The sequence below is a fragment of the Salvelinus fontinalis genome, unplaced genomic scaffold (genome assembly GCF_029448725.1).
Source record: "Salvelinus fontinalis isolate EN_2023a unplaced genomic scaffold, ASM2944872v1 scaffold_0048, whole genome shotgun sequence".
NCBI lineage: Eukaryota > Metazoa > Chordata > Actinopteri > Salmoniformes > Salmonidae > Salvelinus > Salvelinus fontinalis.
The window spans coordinates 215403-236801 of NW_026600257.1; the positions used below are offsets into that span (position 1 = coordinate 215403).

General features: G+C 44.5%; 1 protein-coding gene across 1 annotated transcript in view; it reads left to right on the forward strand.

Annotated features, from left to right (window-relative positions):
• Positions 1-20226, forward strand: part of LOC129842532 (disintegrin and metalloproteinase domain-containing protein 12-like) — a 175941-nt gene extending 155715 nt beyond the window's left edge. The window contains exons 17-20 of the mRNA XM_055911109.1: positions 4532-4807; positions 16937-17378; positions 17475-17514; positions 17759-20226. Of these exons, the coding sequence (XP_055767084.1) occupies positions 4532-4807; positions 16937-17378; positions 17475-17514; positions 17759-17828 (828 nt within the window). The 3' untranslated portion in view covers positions 17829-20226. The remainder of the gene's footprint in view (positions 1-4531; positions 4808-16936; positions 17379-17474; positions 17515-17758) is intronic.
• Positions 20227-21399: the final 1173 nt, after the last annotated feature.

Here is a 21399-nt window from a genome sequence, read left to right on the forward strand (position 1 = left end):
AAGTGTCCTATAAAGGGAATAGGGTGCCATTTATGACTCAGCTAAGGTAAGAGGAGAGAGGTCTGTTTGATGTAAGCAGGGTTCAGGTGAGGTCAGGAGCTGTACAGTGTTATAGGGGAGATGGGTGTGTGTGACTGATGTAAGCAGGGTTCAGGTGAGGTCAGGAGCTGTACAGTGTTATAGGGGAGATGGGTGTGTGTGACTGATGTAAGCAGGGTTCAGGTGAGGTCAGGAGCTGTACAGTGTTATAGGGGAGATGGGTGTGTGTGACTGATGTAAGCAGGGTTCAGGTGAGGAGGGGAGCTGTACAGTGTTATAGGGGAGATGGGTGTGTGTGACTGATGTAAGCAGGGTTCAGGTGAGGTCAGGAGCTGTACAGTGTTATAGGGGAGATGGGTGTGTGTGACTGATGTAAGCAGGGTTCAGGTGAGGAGGGGAGCTGTACAGTGTTATAGGGGAGATGGGTGTGTGTGACTGATGTAAGCAGGGTTCAATTGAGGTCAGGAGCTGTACAGTGTTATAGGGGAGATGGGTGTGTGTGACTGATGTAAGCAGGGTTCAGGTGAGGTCAGGAGCTGTTCAGTGTTATAGGGGAGATGGGTGTGTGTGACTGAGTGTGGAATACATTTTTAGTCCACCCCAAAAATTCCTGAAATCATAGCTGTGAGGTCTGTGGCTCTGTCCACCTAGACTAGGTCAGACGTCCTCTGTCTCTCTCTCTCTCTTTGATATTGTACCTGAATGAGGGCCCAGGGAACCCAGGGAACTAATCCTAACCCAGGGAATCCAGGGAACTAATCCTAACCCGGGGAATCCAGGGAACTAATCCTAACCCAGGGAATCCAGGGAACTAATCCTAACCCGGGGAATCCAGGGAACTAATCCTAACCCAGGGAATCCAGGGAACTAATCCTAACCCAGGGAATCCAGGGAACTAACTCTAACCCAGGGAATCCAGGGAACTAATCCTAACCCAGGGAATCCAGGGAACTAATCCTAACCCAGGGAATCCAGGGAACTAATCCTAACCCAGGGAATCCAGGGAACTAATCCTAACCCAGGGAATCCAGGGAACTAATCCTAACCCAGGGAATCCAGGGAACTAATCCTAACCCAGGGAATCCAGGGAACTAATCCTAACCCAGGGAATCCAGGGAACTAATCCTAACCCAGGGAATCCAGGGAACTAATCCTAACCCAGGGAATCCAGGGAACTAATCCTAACCCAGGGAATCCAGGGAACTAATCCTAACCCAGGGAATCCAGGGAACTAATCCTAACCCGGGGAATCCAGGGAACTAATCCTAACCCAGGGAACCCAGGGAACTAATCCTAACCCAGGGAATCCAGGGAACTAATCCTAACCCAGGGAATCCAGGGAACTAATCCTAACCCAGGGAATCCAGGGAACTAATCCTAACCCAGGGAATCCAGGGAACTAATCCTAACCCAGGGAATCCAGGGAACTAATCCTAACCCAGGGAATCCAGGGAACTAATCCTAACCCAGGGAATCCAGGGAACTAACTCTAACCCGGGGAATCCAGGGAACTAATCCTAACCCGGGGAATCCAGGGAACTAATCCTAACCCAGGGAATCCAGGGAACTAATCCTAACCCAGGGAATCCAGGGAACTAATCCTAACCCAGGGAATCCAGGGAACTAACTCTAACCCAGGGAATCCAGGGAACTAATCCTAACCCGGGGAATCCAGGGAACTAATCCTAACCCAGGGAATCCAGGGAACTAATCCTAACCCAGGGAATCCAGGGAACTAATCCTAACCCAGGGAATCCAGGGAACTAATCCTAACCCAGGGAATCCAGGGAACTAACTCTAACCCAGGGAATCCAGGGAACTAATCCTAACCCAGGGAATCCAGGGAACTAATCCTAACCCAGGGAATCCAGGGAACTAATCCTAACCCAGGGAATCCAGGGAACTAATCCTAACCCGGGGAACCCAGGGAACTAATCCTAACCCAGGGAATCCAGGGAACTAATCCTAACCCAGGGAATCCAGGGAACTAATCCTAACCCGGGGAACCCAGGGAACTAATCCTAACCCGGGGAATCCAGGGAACTAATCCTAACCCGGGGAATCCAGGGAATTAATCCTAACCCGGGGAATCCAGGGAACTAATCCTAACCCAGGGAACCCAGGGAACTAATCCTAACCCAGGGAATCCAGGGAACTAATCCTAACCCAGGGAATCCAGGGAACTAATCCTAACCCGGGGAATCCAGGGAACTAATCCTAACCCGGGGAATCCAGGGAACTAATCCTAACCCAGGGAATCCAGGGAACTAATCCTAACCCAGGGAATCCAGGGAACTAATCCTAACCCAGGGAATCCAGGGAACTAATCCTAACCCAGGGAATCCAGGGAACTAATCCTAACCCAGGGAACCCAGGGAACTAATCCTAACCAGGGGAATCCAGGGAACTAATCCTAACCCAGGGAATCCAGGGAACTAATCCTAACCCGGGGAATCCAGGGAACTAATCCTAACCCGGGGAATCCAGGGAACTAATCCTAACCCAGGGAATCCAGGGAACTAATCCTAACCCAGGGAATCCAGGGAACTAATCCTAACCCGGGGAATCCAGGGAACTAATCCTAACCCGGGGAATCCAGGGAACTAATCCTAACCCGGGGAATCCAGGGAACTAATCCTAACCCGGGGAATCCAGGGAACTAATCCTAACCCGGGGAATCCAGGGAACTAATCCTAACCCGGGGAATCCAGGGAACTAATCCTAACCCAGGGAATCCAGGGAACTAATCCTAACCCAGGGAATCCAGGGAACTAATCCTAACCCGGGGAATCCAGGGAACGCTGAATGGACTGGAGGAAATGTTGTGATTTTTAACAGTGTGACAGGAAGCTGTGTAGAGGGAAGGATGTGAAGGAGAGGGGGAGGAGAGTACGGGAGGTGAAGGAGAGGGGGAGGAGAGTAGAGGAGGTGAAGGAGAGGGGGAGGAGTGGAGATGAGATGAAGGAGAGGGGGAGGAGAGTATGGGAGGTGAAGGAGAGGGGGAGGAGTGGAGATGAGATGAAGGAGAGGGGGAGGAGAGTAGAGGAGGTGAAGGAGAGGGGGAGGAGAGTACGGGAGGTGAAGGAGAGGGGGAGGAGAGTAGAGGAGGTGAAGGAGAGGGGGAGGAGTGGAGATGAGATGAAGGAGAGGGGGAGGAGAGTAGAGGAGTTGAAGGAGAGGGGGAGGAGAGTAGGGGAGGTGAAGGAGAGGGGGAGGAGAGTAGAGGAGGTGAAGGAGAGGGGGAGGAGAGTAGAGGAGGTGAAGGAGAGGGGGAGGAGAGTATGGGAGGTGAAGGAGAGGGGGAGGAGAGTAGAGGAGGTGAAGGAGAGGGGGAGGAGTGGAGATGAGATGAAGGAGAGGGGGAGGAGAGTAGAGGAGGTGAAGGAGAGGGGGAAGAGAGTAGAGGAGGTGAAGGAGAGGGGGAGGAGAGTAGAGGAGGTGAAGGAGAGGGGGAGGAGTGGAGATGAGATGAAGGAGAGGGGGAGGAGAGTATGGGAGGTGAAGGAGAGGGGGAGGAGTGGAGATGAGATGAAGGAGAGGGGGAGGAGAGTAGAGGAGGTGAAGGAGAGGGGGAGGAGAGTAGAGGAGGTGAAGGAGAGGGGGAGGAGAGTAGAGGAGGTGAAGGAGAGGGGGAGGAGTGGAGATGAGATGAAGGAGAGGGGGAGGAGAGTAGAGGAGTTGAAGGAGAGGGGGAGGAGAGTAGGGGAGGTGAAGGAGAGGGGGAGGAGAGTAGAGGAGGTGAAGGAGAGGGGGAGGAGTGGAGATGAGATGAAGGAGAGGGGGAGGAGAGTAGAGGAGGTGAAGGAGAGGGGGAAGAGAGTAGAGGAGGTGAAGGAGAGGGGGAGGAGTGGAGAGGAGGTGAAGGAGAGGGGGAGGAGGTGAGAGGAGGTGAAGGAGAGGGGGAGGAGTGGAGAGGAGGTGAAGGAGAGGGGGAGGAGGTGAAGGAGAGGGGGAGGAGGTGAGAGGAGGTGAAGGAGAGGGGGAGGAGTGGAGAGGAGGTGAAGGAGAGGGGGAGGAGTGGAGAGGAGGTGGAGGAGAGGGGGAGGAGGTGAGAGGAGGGGAAGGAGAGGTGAGGATGGAGACGAGGTGAAGGAGAGAGGAGGAGTGGGGACGAGGTGAAGGAGAGGGGGAGGAGAGTAGAGGAGGTGAAGGAGAGGGGGAGGAGAGTAGAGGAGGTGAAGGAGAGAGGGAGGAGAGTAGAGGAGGTGAAGGAGAGGGGCGGTAGAAGGTTTGGAGATTTGACATGACAGCTGATGATATGAAGCAGACTTCCAGGAGGTTCTGCTCTGGTCTGTTTCTGTTCTGGGTTGTGTTCATTAGGCACCAAACGGAAGAAAACACACTGAAACAGGGAGGGACTACCTGAACTTGTCCAATATGAAACGCTCATTTTCAATTACCATTGAAACACATTTTGATACAGTGGGTACTAATGAATATGACCCAGTTTCTGATTGATGTGTCTGTGTTTCTGTATCCCGTCTCTCCACAGCCTCCTCCCCAAAATCAACACCCTCCTGGGCAGCCCTACCCCTCCCACAGCCTGCAACGACTACCCCAGTGCTCCCCTGTTCACCTCAGTCACCCCGTCCCCCTGTCCCCTACGTCAGCCCCTGGACCAGGACAGCCCAGACCACCTATTCCCCCTCCTCACCGAGCCCTGCCTCCCCATGGCCAAGGACATGCCCACAGCCACACCCAGGCTCCGCCCAGAGGGGCGTCGTTTCGCAGTGTGCCACAGCACCATAACTCCTGCAGGATGGTCTTGGTGAGGCCTGTGTGTGTGTGTGTGTGTGTGTGTGTGTGTGTGTGTGTGTGTGTGTGTGTGTGTGTGTGTGTGCGTGCGTGCGTGCGTGCGTGCGTGCGTGCGTGCGTGTGTCTCATCATTAGGACACATCATGCTCATTAGCAGTGTGTTAAAGCATGAATGAGATGTTAACTCCTGCTCTGATGAACAGAAGGTCATCAGGAGGTCATAGCAGACCCAAGGCCTGTCTATTGAAGTATCATCAAGCATCATGCTATTAAAGCTGCAATCTGCCATACGGTTTTCAATGGGTAAATACAGCAAAAAAAATGTATGAAATGAATTTTTGAACAGATTACCAGATTGTAAATTCAAGAGATGATGAGATGAATGACAGTGTGTATTGAGGAGGCAGAGGGCATTTAGTGATTTATAGTCCGGGAACGAGCTTCGCAGAAGTAGACGTGGTAAATTGAGTCGCGCCGTATCAAACTAATGTTGGAAGAAGCTGTCAGAACGGCCCCATTTTACTGCAGTAGAATATTGCGTCCAGTGTTCCAAGTTCCGGTGATGACATTCCATTTCTAGAATGTCCACGGGCCTAAACTGGACACTTGGTGTCCGCAACAAATCAGAATATGTGTTTAGTTCTGGCTAACTCATTGGATTATACCATATCTCACTGCATAAGAGACAGGCTTCGACAGGCCTTCCCGTTCAACTGTTGCTCTTCCAGAAAATGCAATGGTTTCGAGCATTATGTAAGGCCTGTAGTCATGGTCTAACTGCCAGTCCAATCCAACCCCTATCCTGGAGCAGTAACAGCTGTTTGGTCCAGCTTCCAGACATAGGAGCTCCAGGGAGGCTAACCAGGCTGCTGACTCTTCCCAAGAAGAGCCTCTCAGCTGGGGGCAGCTTGGCCAGGGCTGTGGGGGTCTATGGGGGTTCTTCTGGTATTTAGTAAAGGGGCTGTCTGTGTCCATCCTAGTGGATAACTGCTTGATAATTCATCTTTTGAGCCCGTTTTGCTGTTAAAAAGACCTTATTGTCTTTTGAACCAGTTTTGCCCACTAGGGTCTAACTCAGAGTGCTGTACAGTTACCACTGCATTCACAGTCGCAGGTTTATGTCTGGATTTCATCAGATATCCACTTTCTTTTTGGCCCGGATTCAATTTGTCTTCCCATTTGACACTGTAGCCTGTATTGTGGATCGTACTCACATCGTCCGTCCTTGACGATACCGGCTGCAAATGTTTAAAGATTAGTAGTTGTTCAACGGTAGCCTTCATAGAGACAGAAACCTTTTGTAATGTGCTAGTTTCCCTCGTCCCACAGCTCTTGGCAACAGTGGAACCATTCGGGGAAACGTAACCAGTTTACAATCACTTGATGGATGGCAGCGTAACGAAATCCCTCAAAAAAGCGTCACTAAAGTTTTCAGGGGCAAAGAAACCCCTTAAAAATAAAAACGTGTGAAACTTGTGATATTCCCGACGAGATATTCCCGACGACCGCCCTGCTGTAAAGCCAGCCAACTTCACTCTGGGGCTTTTGACATTACTGAGCAGAAACCGAGTCGAAACAAAACAAGCTGTACTGAGCTTGGCCTGGCGACACATCCACTGTAGCCATCAAACTCAACTATGGACCTCCAAGACAGTTCCACTGCATTTTTTTTACATTGTTCCCCTCTGATCGGGGCCTGATTTAGACCTGGGACACCAGGTAGGTGATATTAATGATCAGGGCCTGATTTAGACCTGGGACACCAGGTGGGTGATATTAATGATCAGGGCCTGATTTAGACCTGGGACACCAGGTAGGTGATATTAATGATCAGGGACTGATTTAGACCAGGGACACCAGGTGGGTGATATTAATGATCAGGGCCTGATTTAGACCTGGGACACCAGGTGGGTGATATTAATGATCAGGGCCTGATTTAGACCTGGGACACCAGGTGGGGTGATATTAATGATCAGGGCCTGATTTAGACCTGGGACACCAGGTGGGTGATATTAATGATCAGGGCCTGATTTAGACCTGGGACACCAGGTGGGGTGATATTAATGATCAGGACCTGATTTAGACCTGGGACACCAGGTGGGTGATATTAATGATCAGGGCCTGATTTAGACCTGGGACACCAGGTGGGTGATATTAATGATCAGGGCCTGATTTAGACCTGGGACACCAGGTGGGTGATATTAATGATCAGGGCCTGATTTAGACCTGGGACACCAAGTGGGTGATATTAATGATCAGGGCCTGATTTAGACCTGGGACACCAGGTGGGGTGATATTAATGATCAGGGCCTGATTTAGACCTGGGACACCAGGTGGGTGATATTAATGATCAGGGCCTGATTTAGACCTGGGACACCAGGTGGGTGATATTAATGATCAGGGCCTCATTTAGACCTGGGACACCAGGTGAGTGATATTAATGACCAGGGCCTGATTTAGACCTGGGACACCAGGTGGGGTGATATTAATGATCAGGGCCTGATTTAGACCTGGGACACCAGGTGGGTGATATTAATGATCAGGGCCTGATTTAGACCTGGGACACCAGGTGGGTGATATTAATGATCAGGGCCTGATTTAGACCTGGGACACCAGGTGGGGTGATATTAATGATCAGGGCCTGATTTAGACCTGGGACACCAGGTGAGTGATATTAATGACCAGGGCCTGATTTAGACCTGGGACACCAGGTGGGGTGATATTAATGATCAGGGCCTGATTTAGACCTGGGACACCAGATTCTATCCTGTATTTTAAGCCTTATACAGACATTAGAATCAGACGGAAATGAAAGTATCGTCTCAGGGTGGTGCTGAAGCAGCTCACATAAAAAGAAAAGGCGACGGTTTGAGGAAAAAACGTTCAATTTAGGTTCCAATCCAGGTCATGTGAAATGACTGAGCAAAGAACAGTTATAGTTGCTGGAACTACAGTGAGGGAAAAAAGTATTTGATCCCCTGCTGATTTTGTACGTTTGCCCACTGACAAAGAAATTATCAGTCTATAATTTTAATGGTAGGTTTATTTGAGCAGTGAGAGACAGAATAACAACAAAAATATCCAGAAAAATGCATGTCAAAAATGTTATAAATTGATTTGCATTTTAATGAGGGAAATAAGTATTTGACCCCTTCTCAATCAAAAAGATTTCTGGCTCCCAGGTGTCTTTCATACAGGTAACGAACGGAGATTAGGAGCACACTCTTAAAGGGAGTGCTCCTAATCTCAGTTTCTTACCTATATAAAAGACACTTGTCCACAGAAGCAATCAATCAATCAGATTCCAAACTCTCCACCATGGCCAAGACCAAAGAGCTCTCCAAGGATGTCAGGGACAAGATTGTAGACCTACACAAGGCTGGAATGGGCTACAAGACCATCACCAAGCAGCTTGGTGAGAAGGTGACAACAGTTTCTGTGATTATTCGCAAATGGAAGAAACACAAAAGAACTGTCAATCTCCCTCAGCCTGGGGCTCCATGCAAGATCTCACCTCGTGGAGTTGCAATGATCATGAGAACGGTGAGGAATCAGCCCAGAACTACACAGGAGGATCTTGTCAATGATCTCAAGGCAGCTGGGACCATAGTCATCAAGAAAACAATTGGTAACACACTATGCCGTGAAGGACTGAAATCCTGCAGCGCCCGCAAGGTCCCCCTGCTCAAGAAAGCACATATACATGCCCGTCTGAAGTTTGCCAATGAACATCTGAATGATTCAGAGGACAACTGGGTGAACGTGTTGTGGTCAGATGAGACCAAAATGGAGTTCTTTGGCATCAACCCAACTTGCCGTGTTTGGAGGAGGAGGAATGCTGCCTATGACCCCAAGAAACCATCCCCACCGTCAAACATGGAGGTGGAAACATTATGCTTTGGGGGTGTTTTTCTGCTAAAGGGACAGGACAACTTCACCGCATCAAAGGGACGATGGACGGGGCCATGTACCGTCAAATCTTGGGTGAAAACCTCCTTCCCTCAGCCAGGGTATTGAAAATGGGTCGTGGATGGGTATTCCAGCATGACAATGACCCAAAACACACGGCCAAGGCAACAAAGGAGTGGCTCAAGAAGAAGCACATTAAGGTCCTGGAGTGGCCTAGCCAGTCTCCAGACCTTAATCCCATAGAAAATCTGTGGAGGGAGCTGAAGGTTCGAGTTGCCAAACGTCAGCCTCGAAACCTTAATGACTTGAAGAAGATCTGCAAAGAGGAGTGGGACAAAATCCCTCCTGAGATGTGTGCAAACCTGGTGGCCAACTACAAGAAACGTCTGACCTCTGTGATTGCCAACAAGGGTTTTGCCACCAAGTACTAAGTCATGTTTTGCAGAGGGGTCAAATACTTATTTCCCTCATTAAAATGCAAATCAATTCATAACATTTTTGACATGCGTTTTTCTGGATTTTTTTGTTGATATTCTGTCTCTCACTGTTCAAATAAACCTACCATTAAAATTATAGACTGATAATTTCTTTGTCAGTGGGCAAACGTACAAAATCAGCAGGGGATCAAATACTTTTTTCCCTCACTGTATATGATACTGTGTGTTACTATATAATACTGTATGGTACTGTATGGTATGGTACTGTATGATACTGTATGGTATGATACTGTATGGTACTGTATGGTACTGTAAGGTACTGTATGGTACTGTATGGTATGGTACTGTATGGTATGATACTGTATGGTACTGTATGGTACTGTATGATACTGTATGATACTGTATGGTACTGTAAGGTACTGTGTGGAGTACTATATGATACTGTATGGTACTGTATGGTATGATACTGTAAGGTACTGTATGATACTGCATGGTACTGTATGGTACGATACTGTATGGTACTGTATGGTACTGTAAGGTACTGTATGGTACTGTATGGTATGGTACTGTATGATACTGTATGGTACTGTATGGTATGGTACTGTATGGTATGATACTGTATGGTACTGTATGGTACGATACTGTATGGTACTGTATGGTACTGTAAGGTGCTGTGTGGAGAACTATATGATACTGTATGGTACTGTATGGTATGATACTGTAAGGTACTGTATGATACTGCATGGTATGGTAATGTATGGTATGATACTGTATGGTACTGTATGGTACTGTGTGGAGTACTATATGATACTGTATGGTACTGTATGGTATGATACTGTAAGGTACTGTATGATACTGCATGGTATGGTAATGTATGGTATGATACTGTATGGTACTGTATGGTACTGTATGGTACTGTATGGTAATGTATGGTATGATACTGTATGGTACTGTATGATACTGTATGGTACTGTATGGTACTGTATGGTAATGTATGGTATGATACTGTATGGTACTGTATGATACTGTATGGTATGGTACTGTATGGTATGATACTGTATGGTACTGTATGGTACTGTATGATACTGTATGGTACTGTATGGTACTGTATGGTACTGTATGATACTGTATGGTACTGTATGGTACTGTATGATACTGTATGATACTGTATGGTACTGTATGATACTGTATGGTACTGTATGGTACTGTATGGTATGGTACTGTATGGTATGATACTGTATGGTACTGTATGGTACGATACTGTATGGTACTGTATGGTACTGTAAGGTACTGTGTGGAGTACTATATGATACTGTATGGTACTGTATGGTATGATACTGTAAGGTACTGTATGATACTGCATGGTATGGTAATGTATGGTATGATACTGTATGGTACTGTATGGTACTGTATGGTATGGTAATGTATGGTATGATACTGTATGATACTGTATGGTATGGTACTGTATGGTATGATACTGTATGGTACTGTATGGTACTGTATGATACTGTATGGTACTGTATGGTACTGTATGATACTGTATGGTACTGTATGGTACTGTATGATACTGTATGATACTGTATGGTACTGTATGATACTGTATGGTACTGTATGGTACTGTATGGTACTGTAAGGTACTGTTTGATACTGTATGGTATGGTACTGTATGGTATGGTACTGTATGATACTGTATGGTACTGTATGGTACTGTATGGTATGGTACTGTATGGTACTGTATGGTGTGGTACTGTATGGTACTGTATGATACTGTATGATACTGTATGGTATGATACTGTATGGTACTGTATGATACTGTATGGTACTGTATGATACTGTATGGTACTGTATGATACTGTATGATACTGTATGGTACTGTAAGGTACTGTTTGATACTCTATGGTATGGTACTGTATGGTATGGTACTGTATGATACTGTATGATACTGTATGGTACTGTATGGTACTGTATGATACTGTAGGATACTGTATGGTACTGTAAGGTACTGTTTGATACTCTATGGTATGGTACTGTATGGTACTGTATGGTACTGTATGGTACTGTATGGTACTGTATGCTACTGTATGGTACTGTATGGTACTGTATGGTATGATACTGTATGGTACTGTATGGTATGATACTGTATGATACTGTATGGTACTGTATGGTACTGTATGGTACTGTATGGTATGATACTGTATGGTACTGTATGGTATGGTACTGTATGGTACTGTATGGTACTGTATGGTAGTGTATGGTATGGTACTGTATGGTACTGTATGATACTGTATGATACTGTATGGTACTGTATGGTATGGTACTGTATGATACTGTATGGTACTGTATGGTACTGTATGGTATGGTACTGTATGGTACTGTATGGTACTGTATGGTATGGTACTGTATGGTACTGTATGGTACTGTATGATACTGTATGGTACTGTATGATACTGTATGGTATTGTACTGTATGATACTGTATGGTATTGTATGGTACTGTATGGTACTGTATGGTATGGTACTGTATGGTACTGTATGATACTGTATGATACTGTATGGTACTGTATGATACTGTATGATACTGTATGGTACTGTATGGTACTGTATGGTATGATACTGTATGGTACTGTATGGTACTGTATGGTACTGTATGGTATGATACTGTATGGTACTGTATGGTACTGTATGGTATGGTACTGTATGGTACTGTATGGTATGGTATGGTACTGTATGGTATGATACTGTATGGTACTGTATGGTATGGTACTGTATGCGTTTTTCTGGATTTTTTTGTTGATATTCTGTCTCTCACTGTTCAAATAAACCTACCATTAAAATTATAGACTGATAATTTCTTTGTCAGTGGGCAAACGTACAAAATCAGCAGGGGATCAAATACTTTTTTCCCTCACTGTATATGATACTGTGTGTTACTATATAATACTGTATGGTACTGTATGGTATGGTACTGTATGATACTGTATGGTATGATACTGTATGGTACTGTAAGGTACTGTATGGTACTGTATGGTATGGTACTGTATGGTATGATACTGTATGTTACTGTATGGTACTGTATGATACTGTATGATACTGTATGGTACTGTAAGTTACTGTGTGGAGTACTATATGATACTGTATGGTACTGTATGGTATGATACTGTAAGGTACTGTATGATACTGCATGGTACTGTATGGTACGATACTGTATGGTACTGTATGGTACTGTAAGGTACTGTATGGTACTGTATGGTATGGTACTGTATGATACTGTATGGTACTGTATGGTATGGTACTGTATGGTATGATACTGTATGGTACTGTATGGTACGATACTGTATGGTACTGTATGGTACTGTAAGGTGCTGTGTGGAGAACTATATGATACTGTATGGTACTGTATGGTATGATACTGTAAGGTACTGTATGATACTGCATGGTATGGTAATGTATGGTATGATACTGTATGGTACTGTATGGTACTGTGTGGAGTACTATATGATACTGTATGGTACTGTATGGTATGATACTGTAAGGTACTGTATGATACTGCATGGTATGGTAATGTATGGTATGATACTGTATGGTACTGTATGGTACTGTATGGTACTGTATGGTAATGTATGGTATGATACTGTATGGTACTGTATGATACTGTATGGTACTGTATGGTACTGTATGGTAATGTATGGTATGATACTGTATGGTACTGTATGGTACTGTATGATACTGTATGGTACTGTATGGTACTGTATGGTACTGTATGATACTGTATGGTACTGTATGGTACTGTATGATACTGTATGATACTGTATGGTACTGTATGATACTGTATGGTACTGTATGGTACTGTATGGTATGGTACTGTATGGTATGATACTGTATGGTACTGTATGGTACGATACTGTATGGTACTGTATGGTACTGTAAGGTACTGTGTGGAGTACTATATGATACTGTATGGTACTGTATGGTATGATACTGTAAGGTACTGTATGATACTGCATGGTATGGTAATGTATGGTATGATACTGTATGGTACTGTATGGTACTGTATGGTATGGTAATGTATGGTATGATACTGTATGATACTGTATGGTATGGTACTGTATGGTATGATACTGTATGGTACTGTATGGTACTGTATGATACTGTTTGGTACTGTATGGTACTGTATGATACTGTATGGTACTGTATGGTACTGTATGATACTGTATGATACTGTATGGTACTGTATGATACTGTTTGATACTGTATGGTACTGTATGGTACTGTATGGTACTGTAAGGTACTGTTTGATACTGTATGGTATGGTACTGTATGGTATGGTACTGTATGATACTGTATGGTACTGTATGGTACTGTATGGTATGGTACTGTATGGTACTGTATGGTGTGGTACTGTATGGTACTGTATGATACTGTATGATGCTGTATGGTATGATACTGTATGGTACTGTATGATACTGTATGGTACTGTATGATACTGTATGGTACTGTATGATACTGTATGATACTGTATGGTACTGTAAGGTACTGTTTGATACTCTATGGTATGGTACTGTATGGTATGGTACTGTATGATACTGTATGATACTGTATGGTACTGTATGGTACTGTATGATACAGTATGATACTGTATGGTACTGTAAGGTACTGTTTGATACTCTATGGTATGGTACTGTATGGTATGGTACTGTATGGTACTGTATGGTACTGTATGGTACTGTATGGTACTGTATGGTATGATACTGTATGGTACTGTAAGGTACTGTTTGATACTCTATGGTATGGTACTGTATGGTATGGTACTGTATGGTACTGTATGGTACTGTATGGTACTGTATGGTACTGTATGGTATGATACTGTATGGTACTGTATGGTATGGTACTGTATGGTACTGTATGGTACTGTATGGTAGTGTATGGTATGGTACTGTATGGTACTGTATGATACTGTATGATACTGTATGGTACTGTATGGTATGGTACTGTATGATACTGTATGGTACTGTATGGTACTGTATGGTATGGTACTGTATGGTACTGTATGGTATGGTACTGTATGGTACTGTATGGTACTGTATGATACTGTATGGTACTGTATGATACTGTATGGTATTGTACTGTATGATACTGTATGGTATTGTACTGTATGATACTGTATGGTATTGTATGGTACTGTATGGTACTGTATGGTATGGTACTGTATGGTACTGTATGATACTGTATGATACTGTATGGTACTGTATGATACTGTATGATACTGTATGGTACTGTATGGTACTGTATGGTATGATACTGTATGGTACTGTATGGTACTGTATGGTACTGTATGGTATGATACTGTATGGTACTGTATGGTACTGTATGGTATGGTACTGTATGGTACTGTATGGTATGGTACTGTATGGTATGATACTGTATGGTACTGTATGGTACTGTATGGTATGGTACTGTATGGTACTGTATGGTATGATACTGTATGGTACTGTATGGTACTGTATGGTATGATACTGTATGGTACTGTATGGTATGGTATTGTATGGTATGGTACTGTATGGTACTGTATGATACTGTATGGTACTGTATGGTACTGTATGGTATGATACTGTATGGTACTGTATGGTACTGTATGGTATGATACTGTATGGTACTGTATGGTACTGTATGGTATGATTCTGTATGGTACTGTATGGTACTGTATGGTATGGTAATGTATGGTATGATACTGTATGATACTGTATGGTATGGTACTGTATGGTATGATACTGTATGGTACTGTATGGTACTGTATGATACTGTATGGTACTGTATGGTACTGTATGATACTGTATGGTACTGTATGGTACTGTATGATACTGTATGGTACTGTATGATACTGTTTGATACTGTATGGTACTGTATGGTACTGTATGGTACTGTAAGGTACTGTTTGATACTGTATGGTATGGTACTGTATGGTATGGTACTGTATGATACTGTATGGTACTGTATGGTACTGTATGGTACTGTATGGTGTGGTACTGTATGGTACTGTATGATACTGTATGATACTGTATGGTATGATACTGTATGGTACTGTATGATACTGTATGGTACTGTATGATACTGTATGGTACTGTATGATACTGTATGATACTGTATGGTACTGTAAGGTACTGTTTGATACTCTATGGTATGGTACTGTATGGTATGGTACTGTATGATACTGTATGATACTGTATGGTACTGTATGGTACTGTATGATACTGTATGATACTGTATGGTACTGTAAGGTACTGTTTGATACTCTATGGTATGGTACTGTATGGTATGGTACTGTATGGTACTGTATGGTACTGTATGGTACTGTATGGTATGATACTGTATGGTACTGTATGGTATGATACTGTATGATACTGTATGGTACTGTATGGTACTGTATGGTACTGTATGGTATGATACTGTATGGTACTGTATGGTATGGTACTGTATGGTACTGTATGGTACTGTATGGTAGTGTATGGTATGGTACTGTATGGTACTGTATGATACTGTATGATACTGTATGGTACTGTATGGTATGGTACTGTATGATACTGTATGGTACTGTATGGTACTGTATGGTATGGTACTGTATGGTACTGTATGGTACTGTATGGTATGGTACTGTATGGTACTGTATGGTACTGTATGATACTGTATGGTACTGTATGATACTGTATGGTATTGTACTGTATGATACTGTATGGTATTGTATGGTACTGTATGGTACTGTATGGTATGGTACTGTATGGTACTGTATGATACTGTATGGTACTGTATGATACTGTATGATACTGTATGGTACTGTATGGTACTGTATGGTATGATACTGTATGGTACTGTATGGTACTGTATGGTACTGTATGGTATGATACTGTATGGTACTGTATGGTACTGTATGGTACTGTATGGTATGGTACTGTATGGTACTGTATGGTATGGTACTGTATGGTACTGTATGGTATGATACTGTATGGTACTGTATGGTACTGTATGGTATGGTACTGTATGGTACTGTATGGTATGATACTGTATGGTACTGTATGGTACTGTATGGTATGATACTGTATGGTACTGTATGGTATGGTATTGTATGGTATGGTACTGTATGGTACTGTATGATACTGTATGGTACTGTATGGTACTGTATGGTACTGTATGGTATGATACTGTATGGTACTGTATGGTACTGTATGGTATGATACTGTATGGTACTGTATGGTACTGTATGGTATGATTCTGTATGGTATGGTACTGTATGGTACTGTATGGAGTATCTAAACATTCTTTACTTCTTAGAGAAACTGTGTGTCTGTCTGTCTGAGTGTGTGTCTGTCTGTCTGAGTGTGTGTCTATCTGTCTGTCCTTCCGTCCGTCCGTCCGCCTGTCCTTCCTTCCGTCTGTCTGTCTGTCTGTCTGTCTGTCTGTCTGTCTGTCTGTCTGTCTGTCTGTCGAGGGAGGGCTGCCATGGTGAACAAGGGATGGTGTCGATGTGGTAATACAGGCAGACAGAGGTCAGATGAGACCTGGGGTACAGTTAGGTGGCTTTGATCGCCCCCTGGTGGTGTGTGTGAGTCAACACTATCAACCTGAGTCTACTGGTCCCATCAGTTTTCAGTTCAGATTAAGTTTTGAATAATCATCATGGCTCATTTTGAATTTAACACCACTATACACATGTTCCGATTGGGACAATAAAGAGTTGGTTTGATTGCTTGATTCCTTCATTCATTCATTGTTTCGATTGATTGTCGGTGTGTCTGTCTTTAATAGGATTTGGAGAAGCCTAGTCCACCCCAGAAACCCCTACCTGCAGACCCCCTGGGCAGGAATACCCAGAAGCCTCTACCTGCAGAGCTCCTGGGCAGGAATATCCAGAAGCCTCTACCTGCTGACCCCCTGGGCAGGAATATCCAGAAGCCTTTACCTGCCGACCCACTGGGCAGGAATACCCAGAAGCCTCTACCTGCAGACCTCCTGGGCAGGAATATCCAGAAGCCTCTACCTGCTGACCCCCTGGGCAGGAATATCCAGAAGCCTTTACCTGCCGACCCACTGGGCAGGAATACCCAGAAGCCTCTACCTGCCTACCCCCTGGGCAGGAATACCCAGAAGCCTTTGCCTGCTAACCCTAACCCTAACTCCCCCGGAAGGAGTGGTCATCTGATTCGTAGCCCCATTGCTGTCGGAGTCCCCATCCCTGTACCTGTCCCCGGTGTACCTGTCCCCGGTGTCCCCATCCCTGTACCTGTCTCCGGTGTCCCCATCCCTGTACCTGTCTCCGGTGTCCCCATCCCTGTACCTGTCTCCAGTGTCCCCAGGCCGCTGAGACCTGTTCCACACCACAACAGGTGCGTCCCAGATACTCTGGACAACACCCAGCATTAGATCAATCAACTTATAGTCTCGCTTGACAGACTGTTACTGGCTGGACAAGGAAGATTTTGGCCAAGCTAGATTTTGTTCAGCGTTCTGAGATGAATCAATGTATCCAGTCATGCCAAGACCACGTTTTCTAACCATTCACTTGTGAATTTCTGGACGTGATCCTTAACATGCACTTTTAACGTCCATCTCCCTCTCCCTCCCTCCCAGGTCTGTTCCTAAGCAACCCCCAACACTACCTAAGCCTCGTATGATCGTCCACGCCAAGTTCAGCAGCTGAGAGCAGCTGGAATAAACTGAAGGGAATTTAAAGGACGTTCTTTCTGTAAAACGATAAAGACATTTCACTTGCACTATGAAACCTTAAGATGTGGTGTCTCTGAGTTTTGAATAATGGGGACGGACCGTTGGGCGGTTGGCGTGTCAGCGAGTCAGTTCCCCCCCGTTGGTGCTCTGATGTCAGAGGTGCTATAGGTCTGAGCTCAGGTACATGTATGTAAAGTATTTATGTTTTGTGTATTTATTAATTAGTTACCACACAGTGCACTGTGCCAGACACTTGGGATTTAATTTGTAGTATTTGTTAATTTTTTATTTGTTTCTACTGTTTTAGTCATTTGATTTCAATCATGGGGATATTTTAACCTGTTTTGATAGACAGGAAGCCAGGGGAAAAGTACAACTTAACAAAGCCTGTCTCTGGAGGTCTGGGAAGTTGTAAAGACCCGAACATGGCGTTCAATGAAATCGATTCAGAACAAAGGGAAAGACATCTACAAACATCAGAAAGGGCGACTTTCATCCGCACTTGGGTTGACGGACTTGGGTTGATGGACTCGGGTTGACGGACTTGGGTTGACGGACTCGGGTTGACGGACTCGGATTGACGGACTTGGGTTGCGTATGACGCCACCTGCTGTAAGACAACGGCATCACTGGTAAATCCTGCCGCAGGTCTTCCTCCATCCAGTATACAGCCAGCTGTTTCTCCCTCTGTGACCGTACTATGTATGCACTGATGCTGAGAGACTGAGCCCTGAGGAACACCAATAACAACCTTACACCAACCTTACAACAACCATACACAAACCTAACACCAACCTTACACCAGCTATACACCAATCTTTCACCAACTATACACCAACCTTTCACCAACCTTACACCAGCTATACATCAATCTTTCACCAACTATACACCAACCTTACATCATCTATACACCAATCTTTCACCAACTATACACCAACCATACACCAACCTTACACCAGCTATACACCAATCTTTCACCAACTATACACCAACCATACACCAACCTTACACCACCTATACACCAATCTTTCACCAACTATACACCAACCTTTCACCAACCTTACACCAGCTATACACCAATCTTTCACCAACTATACACCAACCATACACCAACCTTACACCAACTATACACCAATCTTTTACCAACTATACACCAACTATACACCAACTATAAACCAACCTTACACCAACCTTACACCAATCTTTCAACAACTACAGCGCCTTACAAAAGTATTCATCCCCCTTGGCGTTTTTCCGATTTTGTTGCATTATAACCTGTAATTTAAATTGATTTTTATTTGGATTTCATGTAATGGACATACAGAAAGTAGTCCAAATTGGTGAAGTGAAATGAAAAAAATAACTTTAAATAAAAAAATCATAAAAAACTGAAAAGTGGTGTGTGCATATGTACTCACCCCCGTTGCTATGAAGCCCCTAAATAAGATCTGGTGCAACCAATTACCTTCAGAAGTCACATAGTTAGTTAAATAAAGTCCACCTGTGTGCAATCTAAGTGTCACATGATCTGTCACATGATCTCAGTATATATACACCTGTTCTGAAAGGCCCCAGAGTCTGCAACACCACTAAGCAAGGGGCACCACCGAGCAAGCGGCGACATGAAGACCAAGGAAGCGCTCCAAACTGGTCAGGGACAAAGTTGTGGAGAAGTACAGATCAGGGTTGGGTTATAAAAAAATATCCGAAACTATGAACATCCCACGGAGCACCATTAAATCCATTCTAAAAAAATGGAAAGAATATGGCACCACAACAAACCTGCCAAGAGAGGGCCGCCCACCAAAACTCAAAGACCAGGCAAGGAGGGCATTAATCAGAGAGGCAACAAAGAGACCAAAGATAACCCTGAAGGAGCTGCAAAGCTCCACAGCGGAGATTGGAGTATCTGTCCATAGGACCACTTTAAGCCGTACACTCCACAGAGCTGGGCTTTACGGAAGAGTGGCCAGAAATAATCCATTGCTTAAAGAAAAAAATAAGCAAACACGTTTGGTGTACGCCAAAAGGCATGTGGGAGACTCCCCAAAAATATGGAAGAAGGTACTCTGGTCAGATAAGACTCAAATTGAGCTTTTTGGCCATCAAGGAAAACGTTATGTCTGGCGCAAACCCAACACCTCTCATCACCCCGAGAACAACATCCCCATAGTGAAGCATGGTGGTGCCAGCATCATGCTGTGGAGATGTATTTCATCGGCAGGGACGGGGAAACTGGTCAGAATTGAAGGAATGATGGATGGCGCTAAATACAGGGAAATTCTTGAGGGAAACCTGTTTCAGTCTTCCAGAGATTTGAGACTTGGATGGAGGTTCACCTTCCAGCAGAACAATGACCTTAAGCATACTGCTAAAGCAACACTTGAGTGGTTTAAGGGGAAACATTTAAATGCCTCAGGAACATAATGAAACCAGCATGGAAAAAAGCAATCCGCCTCCTATATTTTATCTACAATGAAACAGTCAAACTCCCAGGTTCCCAGGCCTAGTTAAAGCCCAGACCTCAATCCAATTGAGAATCTGTGGTATGACTTAAAGATTGCTGTACACCAGCAGAACCCATCCAACTTGAAGGAGCTGGAGCAGTTTTGCCTTGAAGAATGGGCAAAAATCCCAATGGCTAGATGTGCCAAGCTTATAGAGACATACTGTGGATGGAATTTATATGTTTAAATGAATGATTAGAATATTCCACCCTGAAACAATATAATTGTATGTAATTGATTAGAATCATCAATGAAATACATTAGAATCTTCAAATTATTATTAATAATGTGTGTAGTCTTAGTCAGTAAAATTACAATAAATTATGTGTGTAGTTTTAGTCAGAATTAGGGTAAAACAATATATCTGTATGTAACTGATGTGAAATGGCTAGCTAGTTAGCGGTGGTGCGCGCTAATAGCGTTTCAATCGGTTACGTCACTCGCTTTGAGACCTTTGAGAAGTAGTGGTTCCCTTTGCCCTGCAAGTGCCGCGGCTTTTGTGGAGCGATGGGTAACGATGCTTCGTGGGGTGACTGTTGTTGATGTGTGCAGAGGGTCCCTGGTTCGCGCCCGGGTCGAGGGGACGGACTAAATTTATACTGTTACATGTACAATATGTCTCTAAAGTATCTTAAACACAGACTGTCTGAGCACAATTCGGTGCCGACCTTGGCTAGGGGCCACGGAGAGATTTGAGGGAGGACATGGAGTACTTCTCACGGTCCCTAATCTTTGTCGGCTGGGTATTGATAAAGTATGTGCGTAGGATACCTACTGTTTGTGTGCAAAAGTATGTGCGTAGGATACCTACTGTCTGTGTGCAAAAGTATGTGCGTAAGGATACCTACTGTTTGTGTGCAAAAGTATGTGCGTAAGGAGCTAGTATAAAATGAACGGTTTTGTACAACGAAGGAGCGCGCCCGTGAATAAACATTTTGACCATCATAGCTGGGGCCTCCGTCTGTTTCATTCGACCAGTATCTTACAAATCCTGGGTTGCAGACGGAGTAGTTAATTGATTTGGGTTATGTACCTGGA